Here is a 27,124-nt window from a genome sequence, read left to right as displayed (position 1 = left end):
GTAGCCAGACAGATAGAAAGATGGAAATCATAGTTGCCAACCTCAGTGCCGGTGACCACACGCTCACGGTTTGGGTAGTCAGTGCCGCCAAGCGCTTTATATTCTCCACTAATTGACTGTTATGTCACTCAGTGTCACAAGTCCATGCTAGTTCTGTGAAGATCAGCAGGTGTCCCAGGATGAAATGGTCTGTGGCCAACGAAGTTTGTGTCAGCACACCTAATGTCATGGTCCCTGTCTAGACTGGGCTTCCTGTTTCAGCCTTGGTGCCCTACTCCTCCTGCCTCGAAGTGTCCCCAGTGACTTGAGTCTTTTGACCATCCAAAATGTATCCCCCAGCCAGAGACCACTGTGACCTAGTAAATGAGAGGCATTGGCATCTGGTCTTCCCAGCAACGAGCAGGTGTCCAAGTACAGGCCAGCCTGCTGAGAGCTGTCTGCCAGCCCTGCCTGGCTAGCCCCTGGGCAGGGGTGGATTAGGCAGGCCTGAGCCCTGGAGATTGGGATTTCTGCCGCTCAAACTGGCTTGTGCCAGCATCTGTTGGTTCATGCATTCATTTCTTGTTTCATTCACCTGTGACTTACTGAGCACGTGCTGTGTGCTGGGCATTATAGAGCTGGTTGTGGCTGCACCCCTTCTGTGGGCGGGACACATCAACCTGTGGATTACGACACGGCAGTATACGCATGCATGATGGCAGAGGAATGCGAGCTCAGAAATGGAGGGGTGGAGGGGCTGTGGGAGTCAGGGAAGACTTCCAGGAAACGGTGATGGCTCAGTTGGCTTTTGAAGAATTCAGCAGGCTAAGAGCCAAGAAGCTTGCAGAGTACTGTGTTCACAGCAGAGCCTGCTCAGCCAGGCTGCTCCTCTGGTGGTTGTATCTATGGCAGGGGTCCCCAGCTCTCAGTACCAGGCTACCCACCAGGAAGTCAGCAGCCAGGATGAGCATTGCCGCCTGAGCTCCGCCTCCCATCAGATCAGCAGCAGCATTATATTCTCATAGGAGCACAAACCCTACTGTGAACTGTGCATGTGAACCATCTAGGTCACGCACTCCTTATGAGACTCTAATGCCTGATGATCCGAGGTGGAACAGTTTCATCCCAAAACCATTTCCCACCCCACCCCCGGTCTGTGGAAAAATTGTCTTCCAAGAAACTGGTCCCTGGTGCCAAAAATATTGCAGACCTTTGGTCTATGGGATGCGGCACTGCTGGCAAGCAATCCTAAGAAGTGATATTTACCACATCAGAAGAACCTGGAGGGGAAAGCTGTAGGCTGAACAGACGTCCCAGCCCTGCAGGAGAAACACCTGCCTCCTGATGCTGGCATTCAGCGCTCCTCATGTCCCGGCCCCTCCCTCCTCCCCTCTGCTCTCCCATTCCCCACATGTCCCCTCCTCTCCATTGTGGGGTCACAGAGGACTCCTCACACGACCCTCCTGGGCTTGGCCAGGACCCAGTGCACTCACCACACCCCCTTTCTTCACACACCCATAAACATTATTTTTTTCGGCTGCCATAAGCGTTCATTCACACCCGTGAGTATTGCCGGCTTCCTCCAGTTTCCATGCCTATGCCCAGCTCCACCCTGTGCTGTGGGGCCAGTGACTTGACTTCTCTAAGCTCCAGGTTCCTCACGTGTAGAGGGAAAGGACCCACTTTCAGAGTTTGCTATCGGGCATGAACAACAGGCCTGGCCTTAGGGCCACTCTGTGGTTGTGTGAGTCGTGGCAGGAAGGGAGAGAAAGGAGGGGGCACATTCTAGGGAGGGAAGTCTCTGGGCTGCAGGATGGATTTACATGTCTGTGCCTCATCCTGGTGGTCATACTTGTTGCTGATAAAGCCCAGTGCCGGGGGAAGGGCTGGCAGCTGTCCCCTGCTACAGGAAGCGTCTGACCTAGCCCTGTTGGCATTTCTTCCAGTGCCCCAGGGTCAACGGTGTCAAGGCACATACTAACAAATGCAACCGAAGGCGTGTGACTGTGGACCTGCAGATCTGGTGAGCTCTATCGGGCCGGGTATGGGTTTCAAGGGGTGAAGAGGACACTCTGTGGGAACAGCCAGTTTGAAGATGGAGTAGTATATATACACTCTGACTTGGGATGTAGAACCCCTCACAGGACGCTCCCCTCCTCCCAGCTTCTCCCATCCCCTGGCATACTCTGGGTTCCAAGGCCTGGGCAGCAGAGCTTTCTTGGAAGCCAGGGCTGCGTCGCTTGGAGGGTCAGACCAGCTGCCTCAGAGAGGATGTGTCTGGTGGGAGCAAGTGTGACAAGAAGATGTGAGGACTCATGGTGAGGCCCAGGGAGCTCTAAGCACAGGCTGTGAGAGGTCAGCTGGAGACCTGGGCTCTGCGGCACCTCAGGAAAATACAGAATGCAAAGACACATAAGTGACTAGTTCAGGGGGTTGGGCAAGGATATCTCTTTGAAATGAGGTTCATAATGGGAGTGAGTCAGGAAGAAGGGAGATTCATTCCAGGAAGCCTTCCTGGAAGCGGCAAGATTTGCACTAAAAAGACAAAGAATGAACTTCTGAGGATCCAGAGTGTTGCCATTCCTTTCCCATGTCTCATTCTGTCCTTAGCCTAGAGGCTGGCACTGACAGAATGTTGGGAAGATAGGAGCCAGTTCTTCGGACCACCCATCCCCCTTTGGGGGCTGGTCCCAAGTGTGTTGGGATGGCCACAGGCTATAAGGTACTCCCAGCCCCTGGGGCTGTGCCACGAGATCCTTGTAGAAATAGGGCACATCGAGGTTGTGTGGCCCATTCAGCTGCCCAGGCAGCTCCCGCGGTCCACATTTCCCCTGTCTGGCTCACTCCTGCCCTTTCAAGAGGCGCTCAGTTTTTGCACAACTGTGACATTGGGCTCCTCTGCCTGTGCCCTATGCATGTGTGCTGGCTGCCCTCTCTCTCCCCTGAGTCTCCTTCAGTGCTTTCACAGGATCTGCTGATCTTTACCCTCAAGGGCACCCATTCTGGGCTCCCTGTGCCCATCACCTGGCGAGAGCCACTGGATGGACTCGGGCTTCTATGCTGAAGCCTGAGGCCTTGTTACCTTTGCCCACCTCCACCAGCCCCAGCAGCACCTGGGATGTATGCAGTGGGGGCTGCTTCTGTGTCCCCGTGAAATACACCTGGGCAGAGATGGGACAGGGGGACAACAGGGGTGGAAAGGTGGGCAGTGTGTTTATGAAGAGCCCCTCCTTTTCATCTTCAGGGTATCGTGGGGTGAGGTGAGTGCCTAGAGTCCCTGCTGTCAATAGTCAGAGATGAGGATATGCCTGGGATACCTGAATGCAGGGGCGCACAGGGGCTGCCCCCTGGGGTCTGGGCTTGGATCAGGGTCTGGTTCAGGTCTGAGCAAAGCTGAGAAAGGCTGAGGCTACTAGGCCATGTACCCAGTACACAGAGCTCAGGGCTGGCAACTGGCTGACTGGACTTAGGCTGTGTGACACTGGGCAAGTTTCCCAACCTCTCTGAGCAGGTGGACCTATCCCTCCTCCCCACCTTCCTTCTCCACCCCCCATTTCAGCTACATCGGGGACTGTGAGATCAGTGTGGAGCTGCAGAAGATTCAGGCTGGTGTGAACGGGATCCAGGTGGGTGGAGCCCGGTGGGGCCGCCTCTGTTCCAGCCCCCAGGGTGGGGATCAGGGAAGGGGAAGCCGGGTCATGCCAGAGTAGGCTGCAGAAGGCGGTGGCGACACTAAACACACAGGATGGTGACTACAGAGGAGCTGTAGGCCTGAGGGTCACACGGCCAGGAAGTGGTGGCGGGGCTTCACCAACCCACTACTGTGCTCTAGAGACCCCCAGCCTCATCTGACTGCAGAGGCCCTGGAGAGGCTTTGGCTGCCTGGCGAGGAGAGAGGTGCTGTTCATGGAGCGATGGAAAGCCATTGCTTAGACACTGAGGTGGACCCAGGAGGTGAAAATAACTCTCGGCGGGAGTAGAGGAGCTGATTTGGGCCTGGAAATCATTCCTGGGTCCTTGCTGACTGGGCCAGCCCAAAACTTGGCAAAGGCTATAGGTCTCTCAGGCCAGCACACCTGTGGAGGGCGGTGGGGCCAGCTCAGGGCCCCTTGGTAGCTGGCAAGAGGTGGCAGCTGTGTCCAGGCCTCGGCACCTTAAGTATGGTTCCTGCTGTGAGCGCCGGCAGCCTGGGGCGGGTGGTCCTGACGTGGGGCAGCATGGGCATGAAATGAGGCAGCAGATGCCGTCAGCTGAGCCCAGCAGGCATGGGGAGAAAGGAGGCCTGGGCCCCTCACGGGCCCTCTGTGCCTATCCAGTTGCAGGGCACCCTGCGGGTCATCCTGGAGCCCCTCCTAGTGGACAAGCCCTTCGTGGGAGCCGTGACTGTGTTCTTCCTTCAGAAGCCGGTGAGTCCCAGGGACTGCGGTAAGCCTGCTGCTCCCTGGGAGTAGGCACTGGTCTGCTGGGCCCTAGACATTGGGTTTGAGCCCAAGAATGGACATTGTCCAAGCCCACCGAGACCTGGGCAGTCGCACTCCTTATCTCATTTAATCCTTAAGGCAGCTTGAGCTAGACTCTGCCCTCCCCAAGATGAGGCAGCTGAGCTCAGAGAAGGTCACACAGACGGTCTGAATTGGAGCCAAGGCTCAAACTCAGAGTTTTCAAAGTCCAGGCCAGCCTGTGGCCATGTGGACGATCCCACTCCTGTGGGGGTTCTGCCCAGGAAGCAGCAGGTTCCACAACCCCTGCCCCATCCTGAGCTGAGGCCTGGGCCCTCAATACCGCTAGATGCCTGAGCTGGGCTGGAAGGTGGCCTCGCCTGCCTGACACCCTGGCAGAGGGTGCTCTGCCTGCTTTCCCCGGAACCCCCACCCGGACAGGCTGGGTTCTCCATGCACGTGGGTGTGAGGCTCTTGGCAGGGGGTTCTCAGCCCTGGGCTACCAGCCCTTTCCAGACTAATAGCTTCCCTCTGCCCCTGAAGCACCTACAGATCAACTGGACTGGCCTGACCAACCTGCTGGATGCACCGGGAATCAAGTAGGTGCCTGGGAGAGCCTCGAGGGAGATCGTAAGTGTGGGGGCCTCCAGGGCTCTGCAGCCAGTGACAGGAGCTGTGCGATGGTGGTGCCTTCCCTCCTGGTGCTCCCTGCGGAGGGAGAAGCATTGGTCTGTTTGAAGTGCGAGTGGGAGTGGGAGGTAACGGTGTTGTGTGGCCTCTGTGGGTGTGCACTGTACCAGCACACCCCCCGCCCACACCACACACACACACCCCCCCATGTAGTAGGCAAGAAGTCCTTTGCTGAATGTTGGGCTGACGTTCAGGTCCCCGTCCTGGTGCAGGGGAGAGTGGCTGTGTCTGCTGAGATGTGGTCCGAGGGGAGGCTGTGTGGCTGTAGAACCAGAGGCAGCCAGCTCCTGGCTCTGTCACTTAGCAACTGAGTGAATGTGGAGAAGTTGCTTCACCTCTCTGGGCTCTTCCTCAGTAAAAGGGGAGCCTGGTTCCTCTGCCTTGGGTCCCTCGGAGGACACTCAGCTGTGCGGTGGCGGCACATTGGGTGTGGACACACGAGTGTCCTCCTTTTTTCCTCACTGTACCCCTCCCAAACCAAATGTGTGGTGAGAAGCCTATGTGACTTGCCCTGACCGTGGTCACAAACATAGGCATGGAAGGGGCACTGTCACAGCAGAGGCCAGTGAGGAGCAGCTGGTCCTAGAGAGTTCACCATCGGGGGGCAAGTGAAGGCTCCTTTCAGAGCCCCAGGCCCCATAAGAGGAACAGAGAAGGGCACCAGCCCTATTGGACACACCTCCCCAGGAGGAAGGGACAGTTGGACTGGCCAGGGCTGGCACCGGCTGGCTTGTCAGGCTCGGGAGGGCCGCTGACTCACTCATTCACTGACATCTGCATGGATCTCACCCACACTGGACAAAGGGAATCCAGGCATGCGTTCTTTTATTCTAAAAGTATTTACTGAGCATTTACACCGTGCCAGCCCTGTTCCAGGCACCATCCCTGACCCCCAGTACCAGGAGGTGGAGTCAGGCAACAAACAACCCCAGGAACATGCATTTTTAGCCCCAGGTTAGAGGTGAGGATGCTGAGGTCCAGAGAGGTTAGCGACTTGCCAAGGCCACACAGCTAGTCGGTGGTGGAGCTGAGATTCTAACACAGGCACCAGCCTTGCTCTTAGCCACCGTGCTGTGTGACCTCCAAGAACAAAGTAGCCTGGAGGCAGAGGGAGTCGGGCACATGTAGGTGGGAGGACTGCTGTTGAGATAGAATGTCAGGGGCTGTCACGATGTATAGGCACACCCACCCCTACCCAGGCAAGTGGGGTCAGGGCTGTTCTGTAGGTGGGGCCCACCCTACCAGGCTGGGCTCCTGGTTTCTGCTAGGGATGGAGTGGCAGGTGGCATGGGGGAGGCGGTGGCACCCCTCCACAGCTGGTCCTGCCTTGTGTCCAGTGAGGTGTCAGACAGCCTGCTGGAGGACCTCATTGCTGCCCACCTGGTGCTGCCTAACCGTGTGACTGTGCCTGTGAAGAAGGGGCTGGATCTGACCAACCTGCGCTTCCCTCTGCCCTGCGTGAGTAGCCAGTGCTGGCCACAGACCAGCCTGCTGGGAGGCAGCGCAAATATCCTCTCAGCCTTCACATGTGGTGCATTGGCTTTATTTCACACTAATGCTTGATGGTCCCAGAATAACGGTACAAACCCCATTGCCCACGTCATAATTACTAAAGACATTTTGTCCTTGGGGTGTATCCCAGTTGGGAGGTGGTGTCAAATTTATTGCATTTTAAACTTACTTGGAATATTTCCTGTTTGTGACAACTGGCCATGAATATTTACATTGACTTGTTTCATTCTATTTTCCATTTTTAGGGTTTTTTACCTTAACTTCCTTTTTACAATTATGTAAAGTAGTTGTACACTTCCAAAGTTCAACTAAAAAACAAATTACATTTTAAGGAGTCTGGCTTCTATCCCTTGTTTCCTCCACCTACTCCCCACCCTTCACTTATAAGTAATAGTTTATCCTTCCATTTTATTGATTGATTGATTGATTGAGTCTTGCTTTGTTGCCTAGCTAGGCTGGAGTGCAGTGGCACAATCACAGCTCACTGCAGCCTCCACCTCTTGGGCTCAAGCAATCCTCCTGCCTCAGCCTTCCGAGTAGCTGGGACTACAGGTGTGCACTACCACGCCTGGCTAATTTTTGTGTTTTTTGTAGAGAGGGTTTTGCCACGTTGGCCAGGCTGGTCTCAAAGTCCTGGGCTCAAGTGATCTGCCTGCCTCAGCCTCCCAAAGTGCTGGGATTACAGGCATGAGCCACCACACCTGGCCATTGTTACTTAATATGAACAAATATATATGGTCATATGACACATATTTGCTTATATTCAAATTCCCCCTTTCTTCGATAGATGGCAGCATAGTACAGTTTTCCCCAGTGTGCTTTTTTTTTGGGGGGGGGATTGGGGGGAGGTGGTGGTGGGGAGTCTTGCTCTGTGACCCAGGCTGGAATGCAGTGGCACAATCTTGGCTCACTGCAACCTCCACCTCCCAGGTTCAAGTGATTCTCCAGCCTCAGCCTTCTGAGTAGCTGGGACTACAGGCATATGCCACCAAGCCTGGCTAATTTTTGTATTTTTAGTAGAGACTGGGTTTCACCATGTTGGTGAGGCTGGTCTCGAACTCCTGACCTCAGGTGATCCGCCCACTTCGGCCTCCCAAAGTGCTGGGATTACAGGTGTAAGCACTGCGCCTGGCCCTCAGTGTCATGGGGATCATGCCATGATAGTGTAGAGATCTTCCACATTCTCTTTAAGAGCTCCAAAGTACTTCACTGTGGGAATGTACTGAAGTTTATTCAACACAGTTCCTATTGATGGACCATTATGTTGTGTTGGGTCTTTCACTATTACAAATAGTAATGTAATAAATAGCCTTGCATACATGTCTTTATATTTTTGCTAGTATGCCCTTGGGACAGATTCCTAGAAGTGGGATTTCTGGGTCAAAGAGTAAATGCATATGTATTTACTAATATTAAAAAAAAATTCTAGGAAGGAGATATACCTCAAAGCCCATGAACTATGCCTTTCCTAATTCCTGTGCTCCTGTCTTTATTAACAGAGTTATATCTCTTTCATTTCCTTTTAAACTCTATCCATGCAAGTGTTGGGGGAGGGTCTGCCCTATAGCACAGTCCAGAGTGTGGTGGGGATGAGGCTCAGTGTTGGGGCCTTTAGGAGTGCAGGGACCTCCTGTCAGCAGCCGGCATTGCCCACAGGGGCCAGGAGAAGGGATGCTAGAATTCCCTTGTAGAAGTCTACATGTAGGACACACAACAGAGGGGGCTAGAGTAAAGGAGGAAGCTTCCTTAGGTGTCATGATTGTTGGCACAGGAGGGAGACAAACAGCTGCAGTTGTGTAAGCCATTCATGTGGCAGTTTGGAGGTAGGGAGTGGGGAGGCCAGGGCTGTGGGCAGGGCATACTGATGGAGAGAGCCCTGCCATCACTTGCTGTGTGGCCTTGGCCAGGTCACTGCCGTATCTGGCTTCTATCTCCCGGTCCAGACCATGGAGGGGGCAATGTGGGGGAAGCAGTGATCTCTGATGGCTTTAGCTCTGATACTCCAGGACTTGGAGGCCCCAGGAAGCAGCTGTGAGCCCTGGGCTTGGACATTTTCCAGGGGGTGATCAGAGTGCACTTGCTGGAGGCAGAGAAGCTGGCCCAGAAAGACAACTTCCTGGGGCTCCGAGGCAAGTCAGATCCCTACGCCAAGGTGAGCATTGGCCTGCAGCATTTCCGGAGCAGGACCATCTACAGGAACCTGAACCCCACCTGGAATGAGGTGTTTGAGGTAAGGGTCTTCTTGGCTGCTCCTGGAATCCCTTGAATCCCTTGATACACTCCAGCCTTCACTCGGAGTCATGCTGGGCAGAGGCAATCCAGGGGCAACACTAGGCAGGGAGTAGGCCTTGGAGACAGGCAGGTCTGTGGGATTCCCACTCCCATATCTACCAGGCTTCCAGAGTAGGTTACTCTGGCGCGACTAAAGGGCCAGCCTGAAGGCAAATTCCTACCTCCTTTCCCCTTCCAATTTTGTTAGAAGTTTCCAAATCAAAGAGAAAGAGCCTTAGAGGCATTTCTGCTCCACTCCTCTCAACCTCCCCTGTCAGTCAAACATCAGGATCCTGAAGTTCTTCCTTAAGTTCAACCACAATCCCTACCGTTTGAAGGGTGGGACCCACAGCCTGTTAAGGCCCCCAGATTACACATCCTAGGTGACCCCTCTGAACTTCCTCTCCTAATACACCATCTGGATGCTCTGTTACATTTGGGGTGAGGCAGTGAAAGCAGCGGTACTAAAAGGCAGCTTGGGGCTTCCTGGTATTGCAGACCCACAGAGGGGCAGGAGAATGTCATGAAGAGGTGCTCTGGACACCACAGAGCCCATGCAGAACAAACAGCCACTGTCTCCTGGGCACCTGCTCTGCCATGGCTTACACATGTTTTCTCTAATCTTCTCTTCCCCCTACAGGGGAGGGACTTCACTCCCTTATGCGTGGGGTTCTCGAGGCACTGAGGAGATCAGGACCCTGCTAGCATTCTGAGCCACGATTTGGCTTCCCTTGGGTCATACATAAGGTCAGCTGTTGCCTGCAGGTCAAGACACCTCTTTTTCCTTCCAGTTCATGGTGTACGAAGTCCCTGGGCAGGACCTGGAGGTAGACCTGTATGATGAGGATACCGACAGGGATGACTTCCTGGGCAGGTGAGGAGGAGGGCGCACAGCTGGGCCTGGAGGCAGCCTTCCCTCCCTGTAGGGTGCTGGGCTGGGCCTTGGGACATAAATACCCTGCTTCTACCACTTAATGACTAGCAATCCTCTCTGGTCACCCTGACATGGTAACTGTGCCAGGCAACCTGCCTCACCATTCTACATTCCTACCACAAACCTTCCCAGATGTCTCCCAAGTGCCCAGCCCTGACCTAGGCCCTGGGGGGTACAGAGAGGACCCCAAGATTTGTATATTATGGCTCTGCTTTCTGCCTTCTTGATAATGTACAAAGTCCCCATTTGGAGTAGTGGACAAGGCTGGCATGGATGGCCAGATGCCCAGTTCCAAGGAACCCTGGGCCATGCTTTAGGGGGTAGAACTCAGCCCTTCAGGGGTATGGGAGAACTAAAATGATCAGGGTGGGGCTGGCTATCAGAATTTAAAACTTACATGTATTTTGATCCAGCAGTCCCACTTCCAGGATCTCCTATAAAATAAAAGCCCTAGTATCTGAAATGTTTATTACAGAACTATCCATAGAAGAAAAACAACACCCCCATCCCCGAAATGAATATCTAACCTCAGAGGACATTGGCTGAATGTTTGAATAAATTTTCCATTGCCAAACTACAGAATATTCTGCAGCTCTGAAAAACAAGTAGAATCTCTGTGTCTTAACCCGGAGGACACCCATTACGAAGTGGGGGAGAGCAGCTGGGCATAACATGTCATTTGAGTCATCCTCAAATGGGAGAGGAACCTTGAATGCGTATTTCTGCATGTGTTGATGTTAGCAGAGAAAGGCAGGCTGTTAACACCGCTTATCAGATGAGGAAGCAGAAAAGGCAGTTTTACCCACATTTTCAGATTCCTGTGTTGTTTAGCTTGTTTCCATGATCATGTAATTTTGAAAAGTGGAAACCAAACTGGGAGGGGCACAACCTGACAGTTTAAGAAACACGCAGAATCTGTGTGTATTAGCCTGGATGTTAACACACACAGATTCACCACTAGATGTTGCTTATCATTTTGTATTTTTATCTTGAAACAGTTGCAATTTTTGTAATGTTGCAGATTAGAAGTGTGGCTTGTGGGTCATGCTTTATGTATTAATAACTGATTTCAGGTGTGTTTTGAGCTTAAGCACATTTCTTACAGTTATATAGAATTACATTTTCCCCTCTGGCTATCAGGACCTTCTGGTTGGGCTTGGCTCAGGGTGAGTTAGGGGCAAGCTGTGGTGTGAGTGTTACCTCCTCTCACACACACATGCTGTGTTTGTCCATATTTTGTTGCTATAAAGGATACCCGAGGCCAGATAATTTATAAAGAAAATAGGGTTATCTGGCTCATGGTTCTGCAGGCTGTACATGAAGCATAGTGCCAGCATTTACTCAGGGCAGAAGGTGAAGGGGGATCAGGTATGTCACATGGCGAGAGAGAGACAGCGCAAGAGGAGTGAGAATGTCCCAGCTTATTTTTAACAACCAGGTCTTGCATGAGCTCATTACTGTGGGGAGGGCACCAAGCCATTCATGAGGGATCTGCCCCCGTGACCCAAACGCCTCTCACTAGGCCCCGCCCACCTTTAACATTGGGGATCACATTTCAACATGAGATTTGGAGGGGACAGACATCCAAACTACATCACATGCCAACTATACTCATCCCTTGTAGGGCACCTGGGGTAGTTTTGGAAATGAAGGGGCATTTGGGGTTATTAACATGGCTGTGAGGGGTAGTGCTCTGGCATTTAAAGGGCACAGGACCAGGAGGCCAAATTCCTGCAATGCATGGGTAGTTTTGCACAATGAAGAATCATCTCACTCAAAATGCTAGTTGCGCTGTCATTGAGAAATCCAGAAGTGATGTGTCCAGCAGCCTCTGCTTATCCCCTCTGGGTATGGGAGCTCCCTTCCTCCCCAGGTAGCACACCCAATGGGAGCAGCCCTGATGGTAGGTAGTCTTTCCTTCACTGAAGCTGATGCTGGTCTCCCATTGGTTCCTTGGGGTAAGATTTTGTCTTAATGGCCGCACTCAGATATCTGAAAACAGAGTCCAGTGTGGGCCTCCATGCCCTCTGCTGCTTTCTTCCTCAGAACTGACCCAATCTCCTCTCCCTATATATTCCAGCCTGCAGATCTGCCTTGGAGATGTCATGACCAACAGAGTGGTGGATGAGGTACAGTTGGTGCTTGCAACCCTTGGGGGAGTTTCAAGGTAGCCCTTTCCTATGGACATCTCTAGCAGGTTGCTTCAGCCCAGCTATTCCTATGCTGTGGTCCCCCTCTGTGCTGGGCTGCACACATGTCCCTCCTCAGGGCAAGAGCTGGGTGAGGCACTGATGGCTCCAGGAAACTCCCCAGGGTATTCTCCAGGGCCCCGGCTGGAAGAAGTTTCCCTGGGAAATACCCACAGACTAAGGACCCCAGCAGGGGACAGTCACATTATAGGGGAGGGTGGGTGGGCCTGGGTTTTTTTTAATCCCACAGCGTAGCACTTCTGTCTTCCTATAACCACATCTCCTAGTCCCTCTGAGCCCAGAGCATACCCTGTCTGGGCTGGTCCACCTTTTCCCATACTAGGACTGGGTTTCCCTGTCCCTACTAGGATACCAGGTCCCAGAACTGGGCTGCCCAGAGAGCATCAGTAGCATCTCCCTGGCCCTTGCCCTGAGCTTTCCGCCCCTGCCCCACAGTGGTTTGTCCTGAATGACACAACCAGCGGGCAGCTGCACCTGCGGCTGGAGTGGCTTTCATTGCTTACCGACCAGGAAGCTCTGACCGAGGTGAGTGTGGGGTGTCAAGGGCTCCCTAGCAGAAAGGTGGAGGAGCACATGTGCCAGCTGTGTGCAGCTGGAAGGAAGGGAGGGAGATGATGCCCCCTGTTCTTGCTCACCTCCTGAAGAACATGTCACTGAGCCCGTCTCCACACAGGGCAGCTCCTGATGGCTCTCAGCAAATGTCCTCTGAGCATCTCCATCATCTTTAGATGATGGGGTCCTCAGAACTCTGTGTCAATGCCTGTCCTCCCAGTTCACAGGGAAATCCACTCAGTGTCTAACTTGAATCTGTCATGCACCAGTTATATTCCTAACCTCGACAAAAGGCTAGGTTGTGAGATGTCCTCCGGCAGCTAGTCTGGAGTGTGAAGGCTAGCTGACTTTCTTCTGCCATGAGTAGGCTTCTCCAAAACCAGTCTTTCTCTCCTGCTGCTGGGAGTACCCAGTGAGGGTCTGTGTCTGTTTGCAGGACCATGGTGGCCTTTCCACTGCCATTCTCGTGGTCTTCTTGGAGAGCGCCTGCAACTTGCCGGTGAGTAGTGACATGTCCAGAGTGTCACACATACGCAACAAAGTGCCCGTCACTTTCAAACTGTCCTGTGTTGCTTTAACCCTGTTATTCCTGTGCTGCAGAGAAACCCTTTTGACTACCTGAATGGTGAATATCGAGCCAAAAAACTCTCCAGGTTTGCCAGAGTGAGTGAGTATGTGGCTAAAATCTCCAGGGAGGGCATATCACAGCTTCTCTCCCCAGAGTAACCACAACCCCGTGTCTTCTGGGCCACAGTCTGTGCACACACAGCCTAGGGATAACAAGAAGTGCTGATTATGGAGTCTACTGTGTGCCAGGCACTAGGCTTGGCAACTCATCCCCCACATTTGTTATCCCCGAGTCTCATGATGACTGTGTCATTCATTTTTATTACCATTTCTTGAGTCGCACAGCTAAGAGGAGGAGCCAAAACTTGATTCTACTCTGTTTTCATAGCCCCAGGGAACAAGAGGCTGTGCCTGGCCAGGCCCAGCTCTGGCTTCTGGTCTTTTAACTTGGAACTGCTTTCTGGGGTTGGTCCTGTCCTGGGGCTTACACAGTAATGACAGCCCAGGGGACTGGGGCATTAGAGTAGCTTTCTCTCAGAAGTAATTGGGTGGTCCCAGTTCCCCCAAATGCTCCTGGGGGTTGGGGGTAGGACTGTCTCAATCTGATTCTGACTATGCCACCTTCACTGTTATGGATTTGATTCCTCACAGAACAAGGTCAGCAAAGACCCTTCTTCCTATGTCAAACTATCTGTAGGCAAGAAGACACATACAAGTAAGGTAAGACAGCTTGGTGGTAGCCCTGGGGTAAGGAAACAAGGACCCAGCCCTTCTCAGGGAGAGAGGCAAAAGGGACGGGAATTAACTTATGGTGAATGCCTAGGCGGCACTTGATGTTATTTAGTCTTCAGAATAACCTCACAGAATAGTTTTATAATTCAAGAATCTGAGGATCAGAGATAAATGGCTTGACCAAGGACATGGAACTAGGGTTCAAGTGTGGGCATGGTTCTGAAGCCTGTGTCCTTTCCACCAATCATGAATTTTCCCAGTCCAGCAGCCGAAATCCTGTTGGCCTCTCCTCTCCTGAAGTGAGCTCTAAGGCCAATATGATTTTCAGCTCCCCTGTAAAACTTCCTGGCAGACCACTCCCTGCCTTTGAGTGTGGTTGTCCTGTCCTAGTGCCTCCCACTAGCTGTAGTGTGTTTGGGTCTGATCTCAGGGCAAATAGGTAAGGTTCCCAATGGTGGCCAGAGTGGTAGCAGAGGGTGCCGGTGTCCAGCTCTGCCCAACCTAACCCTTCAATGAACTCTCCCTCTTCTGTTCCCAGACTTGTCCCCACAACAAGGACCCTGTCTGGAGCCAGGTTTTCTCCTTCTTTGTGCACAGTGTGGCCACTGAGCAGCTCCATCTGAAGGTTTGCTGGACGATGGGCTCTTGAAACAGAGTTAAGAGGTTTCTAAGCCAGGCGGGGTGGGAAGCTTGAAGTGTACCTTGAGCAGGTTCTCCTGGCAGTGTTTAAACTCAGGCCCTTTTATGTGAGAGAGGACACTGAGGCCCCATAAGGCCTCATCTCCTTGAGGCTAGTGCCTGAGGTCATTGTATAGGGGGATGTGGGAGGATAAATCCTCAAGTCCCTCGACTTTCCCTGCAAAAGGGTCTTTATATTTGCTACACAGCATCCAGAGAAGCCTGTGCTGGAATCTACACAGGACATTAATAATGGTACACTTTAAAAAACATATATTTCATTTAATCTTCACAAAAGATCTGTGGAGCGAGCAGAGAGAGGCAAAAACAATATCTTGTCCAAGATCTCATGACCAACAAGTGGTGGAGCTGGGATCTTTTGGGGTCCTGAGCCCTGCCTGGAGAGCAGCACAGCTCATCAGTCCCCAAAGCCCCCTGGCTCTGGGCATTTAACAGACTAGCTCATACAGATCATAATTGCCTCTTACTCTGAGTCAGTATCTTCCCTGACAGAAGACAAGGATCAGGTCTGGCCTGATCCCATTCTAGTTTTCAGAATAGGACCAGATGCCCATAGAAGCACAGTACAGACTGAAGTAAACCCAAACTTGGCTGGGGCCCAGATACTAGTAGTGGTGTGGTTGGGGCTTGGTTATCCTCTTGTTTTGTGACTGGCCCACTGCCTAGGTGCTTGATGATGACCAGGAGTGTGCTCTGGGAACGCTGGACGTCCCCCTGTGCCAGATCCTCCCCTATGCTGACCTCACTCTTGAGCAGCGCTTTCAGCTGGACCACTCAGGCCTGGACAGCCTCATCTCCATGAGGCTGGTGCTTCGGGTAAATCTCTCCTGTCCCCTGGGGGAGGGAAGGAATAGAGCTCTGGCAGTGGAGCAGGGTGAACTGCCCCAGCACTAAGCACCTGCTCTATGCCTGCAAGAAACCAGGAGATGGATTCATGTTTTCAGATTCATGTTTTCATCAATTTTGAAATACTGAATGGGAGCAAGTCAGTATTTGAAGAGATAGTGGCTCTTCAAATATTGCCTCTCTTCCATTCTTTTCAAATTCCTCTTTCTAGAATTTTCTATAATATACCTTCTCATCTATTCTTCATGTCTCTTGACCTCACCTAAATATTTCCCATCTCTGTATTCATGGTGGTACATTCTAATTCCCTCAGAGCTATCTTCCAGGCCACTAATTCTTTCTTTGGCTATGCCTTGTTTGCTGTTTAACCTGTTCATGGTTTTTTCAATGGTGATTTTTCATTTCTATTTTTATCTTTTCCAAATCTATTTGGTATTTTCTCATAGCATTTTATTATCTTCTCATGTTTATATTCCATCTTTGGTCATTTGAAAATATGTTACAATGTATTAATATGTATGTTCTATTATTTGAAGATCTTGGGAATTTTGATGTTTGTTTTGTCTGTTGATGCTTTTTGATGGTGACTCATTTCTGTTTCATAACTTGAATTGCAAACATGTTCAGTGTTCCTTTATGACCTGGATTAAGGTTGTTCTCTTCCAAGGAGCTTCTGCTTTTGCTGCAGCGCAGCACCTCAGGTGCATTACAAACCTGAGTCCATTTTTATGTACATTTCTTAACTTTGGATTTCAAGATCCCATAGGTAGCTCATATTTATACTCAAAATTCATATGGGGACAGGCCTATGAGGTGTCATGTTATTAGGGAAGACTTTGTCCCCTCAACCAGAGTACAGGCTGTGACAAACACATGTTCTTGTCATCAGTCTTTGCCGGTAGGCAGAATAATTTTTATCCTAAACTACTTTTTTAACTAAAGAGATCTCACCTTTATGGATCTTCCCTTCAGCTCCTAGCCTCACAGCCTCTCTTCTCCTAACTCCCTGAATTCCAAGGTTGATATACAACCCTAGCAAAGCTTAACTTTTATTTTTTAGATTTTTTTTTCTTTTTTAAACGGAATTATCCTTATTTTCTTGTGAATTTGGCTATGCATTTCAAAGGATGTTTGCTTCATTTTATTTGGCATTTCTAACAAGTTTTTCAGAATGTTTGGAACACCATATGTTACTGGAAATGGAAGTTCCCTAGGAAGGGTCTTTATAATTCACAACTGAGGGGAAAGGGGGAATGAGAAACAATGGCTGAGGTTGTGGAAGTGGTGACCCAGCTCATAAGCCACCCTGTTATCTATCTTATCTGCTTGCAGTTCCTGCGAGTGGAGGAACGAGAGCTGGGGAGCCCATACACAGGACCTGAAGCCCTAAAGAAAGGCCCTCTGCTCATCAAGAAGGTGGCTACCAACCAGGATCCCAAAGCCCCACCTCAGGAAGAAGGCCCTACAGATTTGCCTTGTCCCCCAGACCCTGCATCTGATACTAAGGACACATCCAAGAGTACCACAACCACCACCAGTGCTACCACCGTTGCCACTGAGCCCACACCCCAAGAGACAGGCCCAGAGCCTAAAGGCAAGGACAGTGCCAAAAGGTTCTGTGAGCCCATGGGGGAGAAGAAGAGTTCAGCCACCATCTTCCTGACTGTCCCGGGTCCCCACTCTCCAGGGCCCATCAAGTCACCCAGACCCATGAAATGCCCTGCCTCCCCATTCGCATGGCCGCCCAAGAGGCTGCCTCCCAGCATGTCCTCGCTCAACTCCTTGGCCTCTTCTTGCTTTGACCTGGCAGATAGCAGCCTCAACATTGAGTATGCACCTCTCTGCTTAATCTTTTCTAAAATGGTCTGTATGAAAAATACCTCACTGGATGGAAAAGTAGATATGAACTTACATTTCTGTGCAAGTTGTTTTTTCACAAAATACCTTCCTAAGAGGCAGCATGGTGTGGTAGAAAGAACACAGGACGAGGGAGAGACAGCCAAACAGGCTGGTTATGGCTCTAGCTGTATACTGACTATAAAATAGATGCTGGACTCTGGTTGGTAAGGTCCCTTCCAGCAGAACCATTTCCTGAATTCTAAAGAGTTATACTGGGATGACATGGAAAGCTTAATATGTAGAATTACGTAATAAATGGCTGTCATTTATGAAGGGTTTACTATGGGCTTAGCATGTTATCTGATTTAATTCAACCTTCACAATAACCCTATAAGATGGAACTATCATAAAAGTTTAATAAATTCATTCAAGGCCCCAAAAGGAATCATGATACAAAGGCAGATCCCACTTCAGGGTTCCCGTTCTTCCTACTGTGAAGTAGGATAATTATACATGAATGCTGGATGGAACTGAATTCCAACTGAAAGTAAACTCACTGCAAATTATTATCCCACATGGCTCTATGCTCCTCAAGCAGGAATGCTTTGTCTTTCGGGGTGGGGGAAGAGGGCCAATGCCTGTTACAGCAAGAGAAGTGACGGGCTCTTTCTTTACAGAGGCGGAGACCTCAGGAGATGGCAGCTGGGCGAGATTCAACTCACAGTGCGCTATGTGTGTCTGCGGCGCTGCCTCAGCGTGCTAATCAATGGCTGCAGGTAAAGGGATTCTAGGGCCAGGGAGGTCCTTTGGGAGCATCAGGTGACTATAAATCAGAGTAGGGACACTCAGAGCAATGAACAGGGCACATAGTCCCAAGATAACCCTTTGGGGAAAAAATGAGATTTGAAGGCCTGAACACTGTAATCAAGTCCTCAAAGTGGCACTCTGGCCATCATTCTTCAGTGGTGCTGATGGGCTTAAGAGCTAAGGGCTTTGCTCAGATGCAACCACTGCAAGACTGTCTGGAGTGGCTGGTAGCCAGTACATTTTCCAAGTGAAAATCTCCAACTTCCCTTAGAAGGAAAGTACTTGCTCTACTCCAAGCTTTATAAAGATGCATGTTTTCAAAATCATGCGTCTGATATTTTGTCCTCTAAATTCTACAGACTATTACTTTTGATCATCAGGACCACTGAGCATTTTTATCCTCAAGCGTATCTAATGCTGAATGGCTAATACAGCCTTCTCTCAAATGAGTATTTTCAGTGTTTGAAAACCAGGGGCCTTTTTTTTTCCTAATGTCTTTGACACCAAATCAGAAACCTGACACCATGTACCAGCAGTGGAGCTGATCCCTACGTCCGTGTCTACTTGTTGCCAGAAAGGAAGTGGGCATGTCGTAAGAAGACTTCAGTGAAGCGGAAGACCTTGGAACCTCTGTTTGATGAGACGTAAGTGGGCTGCTAGCCTGCCTAGAGTGCCTCATCCATTCAAGTATTTGCCAAGTACCTGTTATGTTGCCTGGCAGCCTATGGCTGAACAAGACAACATAGTCTATGACTTCATGAAGCTTCTGTACTTTAGTGGGAAAAATGGAGTGCCAGAGAAGTTTATCAAAATGGCTACCTACATTTACTGCTCATAGAGGCTAAAGTGTTCCTGAATATGGAATGTTCCCTGTTCTTTCTGTTTAAATGAGGTCTCTCTGGTAGTGAAAAGATTTGAATCTATTCAAATATTTTTTTGATCTGTTTTAATTCCAGCAGTTAAACATTCCTTGAGCCTAAGGACCTAAAATTTCCTTTAAAGCTTGAAGCTCTTTGGCCTGTCTTCCCTCCTGCAACAAAACATAGGTGACAGGTGGAGAAGATACCCTCCCCTTCTCCACAAAGGCTTGTCCACCTGTGTCCTTGGGGACAAAGGTGACTCTGATCATATTAATTGCTTTTGATGGGCCAGTGGTGGCAAATCTTATCCCAAATATTTTTATTCTTAGAAGTCTGAATCTTACCAGCGTGTACCTTCTGCTTCAGGTTCTAAAAAGACATTTCTAGCCAGCTTAGGAAAATATTACATCTCATAATTTTCCTGGCCAATAACTTTTTCAAAAAGGGTTACACTGAGTCCTCTTTGGGCCATGTCTAAGAACTATTATGTTCCTTTAACAGCTACACTTTGAGTTCATCAGTATCAAGAAAAGGGTATGAGGAAGAGAGAGACTATTCATTCAACATTTACTGAATGCTTTATGCCAGGCACCATCCTATACTCTAGAGCCACACAAGTAAGATACTTTGCCCTCAAAGGAAGCTCTGACATAATTATACAAAGATGTCAAAATTGTGGTGTGGTGGCTACTACATGGCTAAGGGATTAAAAAAAATTATGTGGGAATATAGGAGAGGTTTAACATTTGACTTTTCTGACAAACCTAAACCTGTTAATAATTCTCAAAAGTATGACAGCAAGATAAGCCTGGACTATCTGGAAGGCAGAGCTAGCAACCTCCACCCTAAAACCTAAAAGTAAGAGGTTTCCTCTGCCTTACTCTACAGGAGGTGGCCACTATTTTCCACGTAACTGCAGCAAACCTAACTGTTCAGTGTTCTAGCCCTTAGCTGGTGAGAAAAAACTGAGAAGGGGGTTGAGGTGGTCCTATGAATAAGTACTGTTCAGGGTGAGGAGGGCCAGCTAAAAGAGTGGTAGCCGGGGCCGGGCATGGTGGCTCACGTCTGTAATCACAGCACTTTGGGAGGCCACGGCAGGTGGATTATCTGAGGTTGGGAGTTCGAGACCTGCCTGACCAACGTGGTGAAACCCTGTCTCTACTAAAAACACAAAAAATTAGCCAGGTGTGGTGGCGCATGCCTGTAATCCCAGCTACTCAGGAGGCTGAGGCAGAAGAATTGATTGAACCCAGGAGGCGGAGGTTGTGGTGAGCCAAGATCATGCCACTGCACTCCAGCCTGGGCGACAGAGTGAAACTCCATCTCAAAAAAAAGAGGGGTAGCAAGGGTAGAATTGGAGATAGATAGATGCAAACTAAGCCACAGCAGTCTGAGGCACTTCTAGGCAAACAGCCTCTTAATACTTCTGGGTTTTGTGAACAACACTGGACAGTGATTATCTGTAATAATGAAACATTGTGAGTAGTTTACGAGCCAGTCCTGCTCTAGGTGCTCCTAATAGTCTGTATCTTGTGTTTTAGTAGGGAAATAGATGAAGCACTTTAGATTTTCAAGAAAACTGAATGAAATGCGTAATTCTCAATTCCTGACTTTTTGCTTCCTAAAGATTTGAATTTTTTGTTCCCATGGAAGAAGTAAAGAAGAGGTCACTAGATGTTGCAGTGAAAAATAGTAGGCCACTTGGCTCACACAGAAGAAAGGAGTTAGGAAAAGTAAGTACAAGAGAGATTTGATATACCAAGGAGGTTATGATCAATTTGCTTTATCCCAATTTCTTTCCTTAATGCAGTGTTTTGGAGGGAAACTAATTATTTGTGATTATTTAGGTACTGATTGACTTATCAAAAGAAGATCTGATTAAGGGCTTTTCACAATGGTAAGTGTGCCCTTTCATTTTATTACTGTTATCCTGCTATTCAAGACAGTTTTCCCTTTTCAGTACTATTTCAGCTACTTTGGTTATCAAGAAGGGAGAGAGATGAATACCTTTATTTAAGGCTTTACTGCCTGCAGATCTCACTGATACCCTAAAAGACACCTGTAAACTCTAGCCTTAACCCTGAACCCTGGCTGGCCAACTTACAGAGACAGGTTCTGTTGGTCTTACAGAGGCCCAGGCAGGCAGGACTAGGCAGTTTGTCCTGTTACCACAACACACGGTCATTACTAACGTTAAGTCCAAACCTAACTGTCTTACAGGTATGAGCTGACTCCAAATGGACAGCCCAGAAGCTGATGATGAGAATCCTTATCACTCACCTTTATATTAAAATGTGTATATATGTATATATATTTTTCCTTTGGATCACTTACATCAAATATATGTATAGTTTGTCATTTAAATCAGAACCACTTGAAATTATACATTCTTGTGTGGAATTTAACTGCATGACTGAATAGCATAAGGAAGAGGTTATTTAAAAGCAAGAACTACTTTTTTTAGTTGGATTTTTTTGTTCAAGTCCAGCAAGAAATGACATTTGTGCCTACTAAATTATCCAAACCTCAGTGGTTATTTTTCACTTTTAGTAGGTAATTGTATACCATCTGATTTAGGACTTACCTGAATGTATGTACCAGAAAGTGTCCTGCCCCTGGCATAGGGGCTGGGGGAGATCTGTTTCTGGAGCCACTACCAGCATTCCTGGGCAGTGACTGGCCAAAGGGAAGTCGCTTTTTTATGGAAACAGAAAGTGACCCAACTCAGAACTGCCAAGAGCTAACACTGCCAAAGCTCTTCTGGCTGCCACCTGTGGTACTTGTATGCCTGGAGATTTGTTCTTTTATTTGACCTGGAGCTAAAAATGTTATTTCCCTACTGGCAAAAATGTTATACTGATATACTTAAATACCTTGAGTTAAATACTCTTGTGTAGTCTAAGGGCCAAATTCCAGCAGGTAGCATTATTTCCCTAGGAAAATGCAAACCAACTTCCAAACCCAGGTCTATGTCTGACTCTCATAGCAAAGCACTGGAGACTGCTGAAGAGTTTCACCATCAGAGAAAAGGAAGCTTTCAGATAAGTTTAGGCTATTCAACTTTTCTAAAGAGATGGTTAGTTCACCTAAATGGCATGTTAAAAGCAAAATATATAAATTATATACTTAAACAAGTGCCTCTTTTACATTTCAGACTTTACAAGACCAAATATACTTTTCATTCCCTCTAACATTCCTGGACCTCCTCTTCTCTCTTACCGACTCAGACAACACTACCTGCCATCAGTTTTCTGTCTCTGCCACTGCCTTCACTGCCACTTTTCTGAAGCAGGGCAACATTCAAAAACAAAGCTTTTGTCATGTTACTCTTATTCCAGTTTTCTGCCACCTTATTCACATGCAGATGTTCTATTCCAGAATAGTCCAAATACTATGCTCTGCCAACTCAAGTCCTGTCTCAAACCTATTTCCTCTATTAAGTCAATCAATAGTGAAATGGCCTCTTCCCACCGCCTGTAGCATTTACTGTTGATACTGAGTATTTTCCATTTTAATAGTTCCCAGCCTTTATAACACTAAGTTTTAAGAAATGTTGGTTAGGCACCTGCTAAGGTTACATGCTAAGCAGCTACTTATATTGTATTTGGTATTTAATATTTGTTTACTCTCCAACTGAACAGTAGGGAACAAAATTCAAGCTACCTGAATTGTTTTTCACCCTCACCACCCTAGACCGTGTTAAGTACATAGAAGATGCATGGTGAAATCTCTTTCTGCTGAGGTTTCTATTTTAAATGGCAAATTCTCATTATAAAATGGAGCATTGATGCCTATCCCGTCTACCTCATGATGGCATTCTAATTGCTCCCTAAATAGACAAGTGCCTTGAAAATGGAGAAGCACCAGAGAAATAAGGGAATGTATCATATGTACATCTGAAACATTAGCCACCCTAAAACAGCTAATCAAAATGGCAGATAAGTGAAAACCTACCCCCTTCTTCCAAACTTAAACCACAAACATTTATTTTAAACATGGTCAATTGAACAATTTTGATTTTTTTTTTTTTTTTTTTTTAATTTGAGATAGAGTCTCACTCTGTCTCCCAAGCTGGAGTGCAGTGGCACGATCTCGGCTCACTGCAAGCTCGGCCTCCCGGGTTCACGCCATACTCCTGCCTCAGCCTTCCCAGCAGCTGGGACTGCAGGCGCCCGCCACCACGCCTGGCTAATTCTTTGTATTTTTAGTAGAGACGGGGTTTCACTGTGTTAGCCAGGATGGTCTTGATCTCCTGACCTCATGATCTACCCACCTCAGCCTCCCAAAGTGCTGGGATTACAGGCCTGAGCCACCGTGCCCGGCCAATTGAACAATTTTTACCTGTATCAGGCAACACAGGTAAATTCCTGGTGATGGTCTGAAGAGGAATTAAAATGTTGAAGGGAACCAGAATTTTAGTACACACCAGACAGAAGGCAAGATTATATAGGCACTGTGTAAGGGGCAGGGAGCCTGAAAAGTTGTTAATACCTTGGCTGCCACTGAGGACAAGAATTGGTGTTCAGCAGTGGGTGGAAACAGTCAGCTAATATGCAGGAGCATAGGGTCTGAAGTTAACATCAACTTGGTGCAAAAACCCCCAAATCTAGGAAGGAATGTGAATATTGGTTTCGAACTGGAATCCTGTGAAACCTTGATGGAGGCAACCATAAAATTGGCCCCACAGGATTGCCACTCATATCCAGGGTACATGTGTGACAACTGCAGCAGATAACTGTCATTAAAGGGAAACTCACGGGCAAAACTTATGAAACAAAACAAAAACAGACTTTAAAAAAAATATAAAGTGCACAGGAATATCAAACTGAAAAATAGCCATAGATAATATTTCAGCAAGAAGGAAAATGTACCAGTAAGGCAGAAATAGCACGTGAAAAGCAGTGGAGAGCAAAGAAACCTGTAAAATACGTTGGCAAACCTAAGCAAGTTTTGATTGTTCACAAGATATAAACAAATAACCAAAGATTTTTGCAAGGGTTCAGAAACACAGTAGAACTAAAATGCTAGTACTAACAACTAGGAAGGGGCAGCTAGGCTGATGCAGAAGAAAGTATTCAAGACCATACCTTATTTAGGAAGCTAAAGATACTTATCTTAAAAATATAACTGTGAGTGAGTCAGTAACGAATTCATTACCTCTCAGCTTCAAATTGACGTCTGTCTCCTTTGCCTCTTTCCCGGCGGGCTTGATATTTGGCTTTGCCAATATGGGGTGACGGAAGGGCACTGCAGGGCTGCAGCAGGAAGAAGGGGCTTTTTCTCTGATGTTTTCCGTGGCTGCTAGCTAATTGGTGTAGAGAGCTGTTCTCAATCACCTACGTACCCCCCAGTTAACCCTTGGCTAATGCCCTAAGAACCATGGCCTTCATGCTTTATCAGCAGGCAACACCTTTTGGCAAGTTTCTTAGCCACAAGTGGGTTGCATGGTCCTATGGCTGCCAGAGGAAATCTAAATCTCAGCCTGGTAGGGAGGCACTTAGTTTCTAACCTCCTTTCTTGTTCACTCTCCCTTACCCCTGGGGGGAAGGATCTGCATCCCGAGGTTGATATTCTGTATCCCCTAGAGTCCCACTTCTACCCCGTTTAGTAGTAAACACCACAAGAATTGCTAACTAGTAGAAGGTGGTTAAGATTTTCATGTTTGGTTACCTGTGCAATGTGGCTTCTGTCTCCTAAGTATGTATTCAAAATTGCAAGATGACTATGAAAATAGAGTAATAGCAGAAAGCCAATAAAGTTGATATATAAAACTTCCAAATTAGCAGTGAAGGAGAAAAGGTTATTAGGAAAAATCAACCCTGCAGAAAGTAGGAGGGGAAAGCAAAGAAATAATTAGACAGTACAAAAGATGGTCAAAAGACTTCTAAATGTATTTATAATTACAATAAACACTTAAAATCTAGAATGTCAAATGGAATAAAAGTAAAAAGCAGCTACGTGCTGTTTATAAGAGGTTCACATCAAACACAGAAATATTGAAAGTCAAAAGATTAAAAGATCCATCGAAGAATCATTTAGATTTCTGTTTATATTAATGGCAGCAAACATATTAAGAAACAGATGCTTCCTATTGCCACTTCTATTCAACAATGTATTGCAGCCTGAGTAACAGGGCAAAAATAGGTATATCTAACCAAAACTTCTATGTGCATATGATATCATAAGCATGAAATCCAAGATAATCTAAATTGCTACAATTAACCAAAAAGTCTTCAGGTAGTTCTGTTCCCTAAGAGAAAATAAAATAAGTGCATAAAAATATCAAACTATATGAATACATTCAACAACCCCTATAAGAAAACTAAAACTTTTTAAAGAAATGTTAAAGTAAACCTAAAATGGAGAGCTATGCCACGTTTGATGTTGGGAAACCCAACAAATGCCTCTTCTCTCCAAACTAATCTATATGTTTAATGAAAGCCCAATAAGTCAACAGGTTGTATGTGTGTGTAACTTGATAAGCAGATTCAATGTACATGGAACTACAAAGCGTAGAAAGCCGCCTACTCAACGCCAAGGTTCATTTTCAAGGTGTAATAACTATGACAGAAGGTTACTAGTGCAGGGAGACAACTGGGCCAAAAGAACAGAAAAGAGCCCAGAAACAAACCCATTCACATATAGATACTCAATTTATGACAGAGGAAGCACTGTGAACAAAGGGAAAAGATAGACTTCGCAATAAAAGGTGCTGGGACAACTGGATATTCATGTGAGAAAATATGAAATGGTCCTTTACTCATATCACATTCAAAAATCAATCAACTCCAGGTGTATTAGACTAAGTGTGTAAAGCAAAAACTATACAGCTGTAAGATAATATAGGAGAATAGTTTTACAACTTGTGACCAAGGCAAGATTTTGTAATATGCAAAGAGCACCAACTAAAAGACCACACATCTCTCCATGAAAATTAGGTACTTCTGTTCATAAAAATAAACTGTAGGCTGGTGTGGTGGCACACACTTGTAGTCCCAACTACTTGGAAGGCTGAGGTGGGAGGGATCACTTGAGCCCAGGTGTTCAAGGCCAGCCTGGTTAACACAGTGAGATCCCATCTCTTTTTTTTTTTTTTTGAGATGGAGTCTCGCTCTGTCACCGAGGCTGGAGTGCAGTGCCATGATCTTGGCTCACTGCAACCTCTGCTTCCCAGGTTCAAGCGAGTCTCCTGTCTGAGCCTCCTGAGTAGCTGGGACTACAGGTGCGTGCCACCATGCCAGTCTAATTTTTTGTATTTTTAGCAGAGATGGGGTTTCACCGTGTTAGCCAAGATGGTCTCGATCTCCTGACCTCGTGATCTGCCCGCCTCGGCCTCCCAAAGTGCTGGGATTATAGGCATGAGCCACCATGCCCGACCGAGATCCCATCTTTAAAAAAAAAAACAAACAAAAAAAACCAAAAAAAAAAACCAAAACAAAACACTATGGGATGGCCAGGCGCAGTGGCTCACACCTACAATCCCAGCACTTTGGGAGACCGAGGCAGGTGGATCACGAGGTCAGGAGATCGAGACCATCCTGACTAACACAGTGAAACCCCGCCTCTGCCAAAAATATAAAAAATTAGCCAGGCATCGTGGCACACGCCTGCAGTCCCAGCTACTCAGGAGGCTGAGGCAGGAGAACTGCTTGGACCTGGGAGGCCGAGGCTGCAGTGAGCCGAGATCCCGCCACTGCACATCTCAAAACAAAACAAAACAAAAAAACAAAAACACTATGGGAAAATGGAAAGATAGGTCACAGAATGGAAGAAGACATTTGTAACACATATAACTGTCAAAGGGTTCATGTCCAGAATATATAAGTAACTTTTACAAATTACTAAGTCAATCCAATAGAAAAATGGGCGAAAGCCACAGAAGCACTTCAAATATGACATACAAAAGTCCAATAAACAATGGAAAAGTTGCTTAACTTCATTAGTGATCAGGGAAATAAATATTAAAACTACAATAGTAGCTCTATACATTGGCAAAAGGATGTGGAAAAGTGGGAGATTTCATACATTGCTGTGGGAGGAGTATAAATGGGTACAACCACTTTGGAAAATAGTTTTGCATTTTCTCTTAAAGTTGAAGATACACATTCCCTACCAAAGTCACCACTCTGTACACCTCCAGAAGCTTCATTCACGTTGTTATCTATAGAAATGCTACTGCTTCAACTT

General features: G+C 47.8%; 1 protein-coding gene and 1 long non-coding RNA gene across 3 annotated transcripts in view; one reads left to right on the top strand and one right to left on the bottom strand.

Moving 5' to 3' along the window:
* The window catches only part of ESYT3 (extended synaptotagmin 3), a 43,308-nt gene extending 22,001 nt beyond the window's left edge, over positions 1-21,307 (top strand). The window contains exons 4-23 of one of the 2 annotated variants that reach the window (XM_031663727.1): positions 1,926-2,002; positions 3,539-3,605; positions 4,296-4,385; positions 4,962-5,017; positions 6,446-6,566; positions 8,680-8,850; positions 9,683-9,765; positions 11,906-11,954; positions 12,471-12,560; positions 13,024-13,086; positions 13,188-13,250; positions 13,806-13,874; positions 14,425-14,511; positions 15,252-15,401; positions 16,764-17,260; positions 17,948-18,046; positions 18,590-18,721; positions 20,565-20,670; positions 20,785-20,834; positions 21,158-21,307. In XM_031663727.1, coding sequence (XP_031519587.1) covers positions 1,926-2,002; positions 3,539-3,605; positions 4,296-4,385; positions 4,962-5,017; positions 6,446-6,566; positions 8,680-8,850; positions 9,683-9,765; positions 11,906-11,954; positions 12,471-12,560; positions 13,024-13,086; positions 13,188-13,250; positions 13,806-13,874; positions 14,425-14,511; positions 15,252-15,401; positions 16,764-17,260; positions 17,948-18,046; positions 18,590-18,721; positions 20,565-20,670; positions 20,785-20,834; positions 21,158-21,194 — 2,157 coding nt within the window. In that variant the 3' untranslated portion in view covers positions 21,195-21,307. Of the gene's footprint in view, positions 1-1,925; positions 2,003-3,538; positions 3,606-4,295; positions 4,386-4,961; positions 5,018-6,445; positions 6,567-8,679; positions 8,851-9,682; positions 9,766-11,905; positions 11,955-12,470; positions 12,561-13,023; positions 13,087-13,187; positions 13,251-13,805; positions 13,875-14,424; positions 14,512-15,251; positions 15,402-16,763; positions 17,261-17,947; positions 18,047-18,589; positions 18,722-19,438; positions 19,555-20,564; positions 20,674-20,784; positions 20,835-21,157 lie in introns of those variants that run through there. The other variant, XM_021934820.2, reaches the window with a different exon arrangement.
* On the bottom strand, positions 151-1,337 carry LOC116273828. Its single transcript, XR_004182276.1, has 3 exons — positions 1,246-1,337; positions 575-659; positions 151-356 (listed from the first exon to the last, which is right to left on the bottom strand). It is a non-coding gene; the product is annotated as an uncharacterized LOC116273828 (long non-coding RNA).
* Positions 21,308-27,124: the final 5,817 nt, after the last annotated feature.

Source organism: Papio anubis, chromosome 2, assembly GCF_008728515.1.
Source record: "Papio anubis isolate 15944 chromosome 2, Panubis1.0, whole genome shotgun sequence".
NCBI lineage: Eukaryota > Metazoa > Chordata > Mammalia > Primates > Cercopithecidae > Papio > Papio anubis.
The sequence above is the reverse complement of the archived record's forward strand: the minus strand, read 5'-3'. Positions and strand labels throughout refer to the sequence as shown.